Genomic DNA, 10022 nt, shown 5'->3' with positions numbered 1-10022 from the left:
TTTTTATTACATGAATTTATCCATTTGTACTTTAATTATTTTAAAAATCAAGACAATATCTAACAAAAAAACCGCCATAAATATAAAATAAACTAATATAATGGAATCCAACAACAGCTAAAATGTGTGGCGGCTATATTTCATTATTTAGACGAAAAAGTATATTATAATTTAATCAATGTTGTTTCTTCGATCATTATATTATATTCCGTCATGTTTAAAATGACAAAAAATGAAGCGTAATCAATGGACAGCATGTGAATATTTTTACTGTCTCTTATTAGTCTCGAGGGGCGAAGAAGGCTAAATTAGTCAAAAAAAAATAGTTATCAATTCAAGAACGTAAGCTGACTTTATATTATAAATAAAAAGATATTATTTCTCGACCAAATCTAACAATTAATAAATTGTTATAGTCCAATTTGTGTTCACAAATTAGAACGTGTAGCTAGGAACCATGGTACAATTTCCCACACATGGTAAGATTTTATTCTAGTGATCAATTTGGTCACTTCATTTTGAGGGATATAAAGAGGACACTTGGTGTCCATATCCATTTTTTAGGACAAAATATTCATTGTTTTTTTCTCATTCCTTATTTGTTTATCTAGTGGAATTAATTATATTTTTATGCCAAAAATGTATTAGACATTTAGAAGTGTCATTTTAAAATTGTACAATGTCATATATTATGAAACGTGTTATTTGCCAAATGTTGTTGAAATGAATTTGAAGTTTTTGTCCATTTAGTTCAAATTAAATGAATCTCATATATATACATATATATAGGAAATATAGGACCACCAATCTTGTTCTTGCAAAGGACAAAGTCACACAGATGGTTATGGACAAAGTCACATAGATGGTTATGGCAAAATGAATTAATTAACCCTTCGGCCACGTGTTCTATGGACATTCGCCCGTCCCCCACCAGTAGAAGTAGAGGTGACAAATGAACGGGTTGAGTCAAATGTGGACGGGTGGAAAATGGGTAAATATAAAATGGATAATCATTCAACCTGTTCATATTTGATATGGACAAAAAGGATAACTACCAGTTTACTCATATTTTGATGAATAAATAGTACTTTACTTAAGAATTCAATATGGAGAAGATATTTTAGTCTTTTTTTTTAATGAAAATGTTAAACATGCTTCATTTAGTTTTATTGTATCATAAAAATAAAAATAAAATCCTATAACTTTTCAATACAAAGTAACTTTATGTAATAACAAGATGAAAATATTTTTAATTTCAAAGTAAATGAATATTTGCATTTTAGAACTAAAACATGCTTATTGCACTTTAAGCAATGCCAATACTAACACATATTTGCATATTTTACACTATTATTGATTATCCAATATAAATAGAATAAATAAATAAAATGTAATTATAATTAACAAAAGAAATTTACATTTAAATTATATATATTTGGAGTGTCAAAGACTTCCCTTTTCAATTAGAGAGAAAAATAGTTAGTTCTATAAAATAACATAAAAAGGAAGAGAAGTTACACTATTTTTAGTGATATCATGAATTTTGAGTGAATAAAAGTTAGAAGTTTAACTCATTTGGCTAATTTTACCCATATTTTTATGGATCAAATATAAATATCGACCCATATTTTACCCATGTGAAAAATCACTCACTCAATCAATTATAATATCGAAGGTTTGGGCGGGTCACCAAAATATGAGCTTCTTTTGCCGGCACTAAGTAGAAGCAAGCTAGTCCCTTATTTTGGAGAGTTAAAGAAAAAAGAGTACATTTTCGTCGTGAAAGATTTAATTCATCTACAGGAATTTCGTGGTTTAATAGAATAGTCACTTTCAAAAATAGACTACACACACAAACCTAATCTCATTTGATAAAAGAAATTGGTGGAACTTTATGGTGTTAATCAATTATACTATTTTAAAACAACAATTTATTTAGTGAAATTTAAGAGGATAAAGTGTGAGCAGACTTTATCAATACCTCGTGAAGGTAGAGAGTGTTTTTCCTTAGTTCAAGTGTCGCAAATCCATGTGTAAAAATATAGTGGAGAAAACATGCAACTAACAAGGGAAGGAATGCAAAAACATACAAGAAAGGAACAAAAACAACAAAAAATAAAATAGTGTGATAATCAAAATATAATAAACAACATACAATGATAGATATCAAAAGCTAGAATAAGAATAATACGGCTAGTACAACATTATAATACGAAAATATAGAGTTCTCCATTTTTTAGATAACTAACTCTACGACATCTTAAATTAATGCATCAAGATCACGTTCATCCTCCATTATTATTTTGTGTAGTATAATACATGTAGTCATTATATTATGTAGCACTTTAATTTCTTTCTAAAAAAACGTGACGATCCTGCAATAATTGCAAAACTTTGAATGCACGATCAATATCTTTTTGGCACGTAGCTTGTTTCAGCGCAAAATATTTCTTCTTTTGAAAACATGAATCACGAATAGTTTGAACAATTGTAGACCATTTAATCTTGTGCATTCTTTATAGTGAAAATTCGTAAAATTATATTAAATAACGAAAATTGATAAAATTAAAATTATGAGTATTGAATGAAAGTATTATATATTACATAATATATTTTAAAGTATTATATTACATTTAAAAAGAATTACGAATATTAGAAATTTAATTAGTGACCTTATATGAAAAATAATATGTTAATTAAAAAATACTAAAATTAATAATAAAATAATAAAAAGTAAAATAGAGAGTGTGAATAGTTGTTAATGAATAATAGATAATGACTTCAAGAGGGGTTGGATACTACATTTTGTTTTACTTTCTAAGTATGAAAATAGTGTCACGGACTTAGAATTTCACTCACTTATATTGTAATTTAATGCTTAAATTATTTGATAAAATCATGAAATATTAAAACAAAATATAAAATAAAGATGTGTTGGAGATTGACAGAACTCTTCAAAATTTCCAAAAACAATTATGGTTGAGGTGAGTTGTTTTCCAATGTCAATAGCCATGTAGCGGTCCCCAAAATATCCTTCCAAAGAGAGAATCTATTACTATTCAAAATTAAATTTGTTTGTCTTATTTTAAAAAAAATTTATTGAAAAAAATATTTTTTACTTTTGTGAAATAAAGATAAATAAATTAAAATAAAAAAAGTATAAATCAAATAAGTTTATTTTAATTTAAATAAATTACTCATTCTGTTTTTATTTATAAATGACTTATTTTTTTAGTTAATTTAAAAAAGAATGATACATTTCTATATTAAGTAATAATTTAATTTCAAAGTGCATATTTTACTGTTAATGAAATGATTTACATCACACAAATATCTATTACTTACTCTCTCTGTGTATTTTTACTTGTCGCTGATTCTAAAATAAATTTTTATTTTTATTTTTTATTTTTGACATATTAAAAAAAGACAATAACGTTATTCCATATTTTTCCTCAGAATTAAATTCTTATTTTCCAAAATCATTTTTTCAGGGTATCATTTAATAAGTAATAATTTAATAAAATATCTATATCATTAATTATTTTCTTAATAGGCACATCCTCCGTCCAATCATAGTATTATTTCGGAATGTCCAACAATAGTTGGCCACTTTAGGAAATCAATACATAATTTTGTACTTAATCCCTAAGTTACCTTTATCATTAGTTATAAATATTTTTCCATTACTTTTTCAAGACATTACATTTATTATATTCAAAGGGTGATATAATAAAATTACTTTTCTATTTATAACTTTTTCAGTGGTGTGCCAAGTTGATAACTATTGCTGAACAGAGAGAATATCAAATCAAATGTGACACATAAAAATGAACAAATTAAATATTTTACACTAATTTGTCTTTTTAAAATAAATTCTTAAATTCTTTATTAAATCAAACTAAACGCTTACAAAATGAAAGGAAAATGTAAACTTAGAAAGGAAGGACCAAGCTAAGGTGGCAGGGCATGACCCTGGCCATGTAATTTATGTGCTTTTTCTTATTAGTTATATCGAAACTGAATCGTTAAGGATATAAATTGATAAAAATAGCTAATTGATTTGATGTATTTAAAAATTAAAAAATAATAAACCAAATCGATAATACACTAAACCAATCAATCACACCCCTTTCTCGGACGTGTAAGCGAAAACCCTACAAGGCTACACTTCTTTACTACTCATAATTAGCTATCAAAGGAGTAAATCCAAAGTCGGTTCTCAATCCAAAAAAAAGTCAAAGCATACAAGATTGTTACAGAGAGATCTGACGGTTCTTCTAGAGAAAATTAAAAATAAAAAGAAGAGGCTGAAGATCATACATAATCTTCAGTCTCCAAATAAGTAATTATCAACATGTTATTTGGTCTAAGCTTCTAAGTAGAGCATTTTTTACTTCATCTTCAGTCTCCAATCCTTGAGGAACTTTAACAACTATGTCATGTAGCATAAAATCATTGACACTTGAGATGTTGGCATGGTAGACATGTAGTTCAACTTCTTGAAGAGCACACATCAATCTTGTTGATGGATAATTCACATTCTCTGATTGAACCCTAATCATGGCATCTTGACCTACCATCTTCACTTCAATTTCCATAGTCTGGTTGTTACAAGATTATGTGAGATACTTTGTAACATTTGAAATGGGATTGTGTCACTTTGGAAGTTAAAAAAAAAAAGTTTGGAGGCTTTATTATTATTATTATTATAGTAATCTTGCATTCATATCTTAGGCAACAATAACATATCAGTGTAATTTCATAAATAAGAATTCAGAAAAGGTGTGGTGTGCAGAGTCTGGAGAGACGTTATCTCGCATGCATATCTTAGGCAACAATAACATATCAGTGTAATTTCATAAATAAGAATTCAGAAAAGGTGTGGTGTGCAGAGTCTGGAGGGACGTTATCTAATCCTGTGAAGATAGATCTAAAAGTTGTCAATAGATTTTCGGCTCAAAATAAAGTAGATATGAAAATGATATATTTAAGAAGTTGTGATAAAAATAATAGAGATATTAAAAGAGACATGTGCAAATCATGACATGTAAATTTTGTCTTTAGTTTAAATTTATATTTAGATATTTTTGTTTTTATTAGAACTTAATAAATTTAAATGAACATATATAACATGTCTTTTCATGGAATAATTTTAGATGACTATTTTTGAATATTTTTTTTCCCAACTCTATAAATACGAAATCTATGTGATGTAGTTTGATCGAACACGAATATTTAAGAAATAATTGACAAGTAAAAATGAACAGAGTAATTACGAGTGCCTTACATGATCCCTGGAAGTTGTTATAGAACTTTGGTTGTCCACAACATTTATATCATGATTTTCCATTTTGTGTTTGATCTTCATCTCTGGATAATAATAGTGATAATTGTTACTATGAAGTTTTGATTCTAATTCATCCACTTTAGCTTTCAGTTGGGTAATATATGTTACAGCATCTGATAGCAATGTGGCTTTGTCCATTTTCGTTACGTTTGGAACCACCTCGCGCAACGCGTAGAATCGAGAGTTAAGTTTTTCTCTTCTCTGCCTCTCCGCCTCTACGAGGTTTCCTTGTGTCTCGCAAATCTCTCTCCTCCTTTTCTTCGAAGTCTTGTTCTGAAATGACAAGTTAGGTAATAAGTAGAAATTTAAAAAAATTGCTAAAAAGGGAAATAATTATTATTTTTTAGACAAATAAATTTAATCAAATTCCTCAATTTCTAATGCCCAAACGGCCACTAACTTGAGATTTTTATAGAAAAAGCAAGAATGATGCATATACATTCAATTAAATGAATGCATTATGACACCTAGCTAGTGTATGAACTAAAAAAAGTCTTTTTCTTTTTAAAATTTTGTGTCCAGTCAAATTAAAATCTTCTTGATATTTTCGTGGATGTGTTCAATCACTTGAACCGATTCACTTGTCCAAGTAAATATTAGTATATCATAGCATAGGTACAACATATATCAACACAAAAGCAATGAATTCAGTTGAAGTAACTAACCTTAACTCCAACTTTGTTTTCATGTGGTGTTGTACCTACTACCACTTCACCTTTCTTTGCTTCTTCACCATATAGTTCCAAACAATTGAAAAGACCTAAATCATCAAATTGACCAATTGTTTCATAACCAAAGAACATAGACTTGACTTGTTGAACCAAGTTCAAATCCTGTTTAATCACCGTGCTCGAGCCCAGTTCGAGCACACCACTAGAAATTGGAATATATACAAAAGTATTAATCCCATGAACATAATGAGCTTCTTTAGCCCTTTCACAATGACAAAACTCAAATTGTTGATCCCCTGCTAGCCACACTAAAGAACCACTACTAAAACATTTTCCAACAACTCCTTCACCAACACAAAAAGACTGAGCTAAAGACATCACGTAGAACCATTCGACGTCTTTATTATTCGTTATCTTCATGTTTAAATGGCCATCACCCCATGTTAAACAAGAACGATTATTCGACGATTGCCAGAAAATAATATATGCCCAATCAGAACAATAATTTGTTTGATTCTTGACAATATATTGAAGCCTATGTTGAAGGCTTGATTGTGATGATGAAGGGGAAAATATTGGTTCATCCATTTTTTGGTAATTTTGTTTAGGTATTATTGATGATAAAAAGAGATGAATATTTGAAGCACGTATGAAGAGGAACAACATTAACTCAACTTATATATATAAGCCCTCATAGCCTCATACCGAACTTCCTCATTTTGTTCTAATTTATGCGATTGTGTTTGTATTCGGAAGTTAAACAACAAATTTGTCATGACCTTGACCTGTCGTGAGTTGACACCCACACTAACCCTCGATGGAAGAACCAACTACCAACCCAAGATTAACCCATCAACCATTTAAAAATCAAATCATAGTATAAAACATTAACAAAACACTCTTAATAAAAGTTTGAGCTTCTATAAAAATGATTAGTCAATTAAAACAATTGCAGAACCTAAAACTTGAAAGTCATAGTACCAAAACATCTAATAGTTTAGGATAAGCCCCCCAAAAAATAAATAAAGCACAAGTCTAGAATTTCCGAGTAGGAATAATGGACTAAGAAGGAAAAAGAGGAAATTTGTAGTAGTCCGAAGGAAGTAGTCACCTTGGATTCAGATGACGAAGGTGTTGGTGTGACATTTTAATATTAATAAAAGTATATTGTATATCATATTATATATCATGTTATGTCTATTGATGGACATTATATTTGTGCCTCTTTACTCTCATCAATAGTGAAAGAAAGTGGTCAATAGTTTTTGTAACTTATGTAACCACCAACTCTTCATTTCATTCATTATTCTATATTTATGTCTTGTAACTTGTGTAACATTTGAGCCATTCATTTTGCAAATTTACTACCCACTATCTTCCTATTCATTGCAAGAAAGAATCTCTCTTCAAGAGATGGAAGAGAAGAGGTGTACGGTAAAATATTTTTCTACTTGCTCAAAAGTGGAGGAAAGGTAAAGAAAAAAAAAATCCTAGTATTTTCATGAATAAAGTGATTCTATTTTTCATGAAAAAAATGATGTTTGAATTCTTGAAATAGTGGGGATTTATTAAATGAAAAAAAATTATTGTGAAATTGTGATTTTTGCATCTTTGAAAAATGCTCTAAAAGAGTGTTACAAGTGCATATATATTAACTGTGGAATAAATCACATGTTATTATTTGGCCATAATATGATGAGTTTTAGCTCTAACATGAAAGTTTTAAATAAATTATGAAAACCATTTTGATTAGTCATTTAACATGAAATTTTATGGTGAGATAAATTTCATTCTTGAAATGAAAATATATATATATATATATATATATATATATATACCATAAAACATGTGATGAAGTTTTCCTTGTCAAGTCTCTTAATATGAAAATAATTGTGAAATGCAATTTCGTTAGTTGTGTGAGTCTTGCAACTCCTTTTGATTCAATTGTGTAAGAAAGTTATGACAAATAAAAACAAATGGAGTTTGCTAGTCTAATAAAACTATGAGCAATGTGACTAACAACCAATGTGACTAACAACTTGATTTGATGTTGTGTTTGCAGTACAAGTACTTTGAAGGTACAAGCAAACTAGATGAGAAAAAATTTGGTATTATTTGGTGGGATGAGAAAAACAAATTATTTGTTGCTATCTCTATTATGAAGGTTGGAGTAAAAAAAAATAATTAAACTTCAACTAGTGAAAAAGTGAATTGAAACACTTTATTTTGAGAAAATAATTTTTCTAATTTTGATTAAATGAGAAAGCATCAATATAGTGGTTGAATACAAAATCGTTATTATAATGGTAAATTTAGACTCATGAGGAGAAAAACACAATATTGTGAGATCATATTGATCGTTGGTATACCATCAATGTTGATTGTGTTAAAACTTGTGATAATCTTGCAAATTCATGAACTAAGGCCTTAGAAAGATAAAGAGTCAGAAGCATATCGAGGGGGATGAAAATTGAAGCTCATAAATTCTGAGTCATATATGAGGAAACCCAACCTGGGGACTAGAGATCCTATAACCCGGTTCAATGGTAAGAACGAATCATATGATGACTTGTTGTGAAATGCACTATTTTTAAATTTATTCAATTCCTATTATGTGAGTGCATTTATCCTATAATTATTTATGGAGGTTGAGTCTTTAAACTCTTAATGAAAGTCTGTATCTCGTATGAGTGGGGTGTCAAATTATAGGAGCACCCTTGACAGATTTCACCTATGTGAGTGTGAAAGTAGGCCGCTTTTTATGAGAATGAGCTTGTTCTCAAAAACACTCATGAAACCGTAGTACAAGACCGTAACGTGCTGGCTATTAAAATTTATGTCAACACCTTGATTATTGTGTGTAAGCAATAATTCTTTATTTTCCTTGTGAAGTCATAGTTCAAGTCTAAGACCACTACTGACTCTGGAGTAAAGGTTATTGTTTTACTAAGTGAAGGTTCAATGCAGAACACACTTTCATTATGCATAATAGTCTACCTTCAACTAAGTTGTGAAAAACTTTCTTATCTTAATATTAAAATGAGTGGGGGATTGTTGGTGTGACATTTTGATATTATTAAAAGTATAGGAAAAATGCACAAGTACCCCCTCAACGTATGCCCGAAATCCCAAAACACACTTATACTATACTAAAGTCCTATTACCCCACTGAACTTATTTTATAAGTAATTTTCTACCCCTTTTCGGCTTACGTGACACTAGCTTGAAAAAAAAAGTCAATCAACATTAGGCCCACAAAATAGTGCCACGTAGGCCGAAAAGGGGCAAAAAATTATTAATAAAATAAGTTCAGGAGGGTAATAGGACCTTAGTATAGTATAAATGTGTCTCTGAGATTTCGGCCATAGGTTGAGGGGGTACTTGTGCATTATCCCAAAAGTATATTGTATATCACATTATATATCATGTTATGTCTATTGATGGACATTACATTTGTGCCTCTTTACTCTCATCAATTGTGGAATGTTATATTCTAGGTGTTTTGATGATCCTCACAAATGCAGGGACCTGGTTCCTGGCAGAGTGCTCTCGTCCAGATACAAATGGGTATAGTCATAAAAGCTGTCATGTCAGGTGGTAGGTGAAAAGTGCAGTATCCTACACCAATAAGAAGAGCGGACGAGATTGCATGTTTCAGTATCTCACAAATGCAGGGACCTGGTACCAGACAGAGTTTCCTCCATCAGATACATAATTGGTTACAGCTGTAAAGCTGTCACGTCAGAGGTTGGTAAGGCGTCAGTGTACTACACCAATCAGAATGGAGGAGGGTGTTTGTCCAACGGATAATAACTCTTTATGTTTGATACTTTTAGCATGACAAACACCATATTATATTCATTCATCCAAAGAAGGAAGTCAGCCAGCAAGCCTTTTCAAGAACTCATATAGAAGTTTGCAAAGGACCTGGTTCCCGCAAGCAAGGGACCTGGTACCCGCAAGACTGTGACGTGAAAAGGACGACAAGACAGCTGTCAGAAAAG

The 10022-nt window shown here is 29.9% G+C and overlaps 1 protein-coding gene across 1 annotated transcript; it reads right to left on the bottom strand.

Annotated features, from left to right (window-relative positions):
- Nucleotides 1-4100: 4100 nt before the first annotated feature.
- LOC107032494 (transcription factor MYC2-like) lies at nucleotides 4101-7080 on the bottom strand. The gene is made up of 3 exons (XM_015234099.2): nucleotides 6013-7080; nucleotides 5288-5620; nucleotides 4101-4601 (listed from the first exon to the last, which is right to left on the bottom strand). Exons 1-3 carry the CDS (start codon nucleotides 6682-6684, stop codon nucleotides 4350-4352), a joined length of 1257 nt encoding a protein of 418 aa, XP_015089585.1. The 5' UTR covers nucleotides 6685-7080; the 3' UTR covers nucleotides 4101-4349.
- Nucleotides 7081-10022: the final 2942 nt, after the last annotated feature.

The sequence above is a fragment of the Solanum pennellii genome, chromosome 10 (genome assembly GCF_001406875.1).
Source record: "Solanum pennellii chromosome 10, SPENNV200".
Classification (NCBI taxonomy): domain Eukaryota; kingdom Viridiplantae; phylum Streptophyta; class Magnoliopsida; order Solanales; family Solanaceae; genus Solanum; species Solanum pennellii.
This window is presented reverse-complemented; position numbering and strand designations above follow the sequence as displayed.

Bases quoted from the DNA above. Each gene is read 5' to 3' on its own strand.
- LOC107032494 (XM_015234099.2), bottom strand. From the start codon at position 6,684: ATGTTGTTCCTCTTCATACGTGCTTCAAATATTCATCTCTTTTTATCA. The intron at 5,621-6,012 runs GTTAGTTACTTC...TTGTCATTTCAG, and splicing joins AAAACAAAGTTGGAGTTAAG to AACAAGACTTCGAAGAAAAG. The intron at 4,602-5,287 runs GTAAGGCACTCG...TGTAACAACCAG, and splicing joins TAACAACTTCCAGGGATCAT to ACTATGGAAATTGAAGTGAA.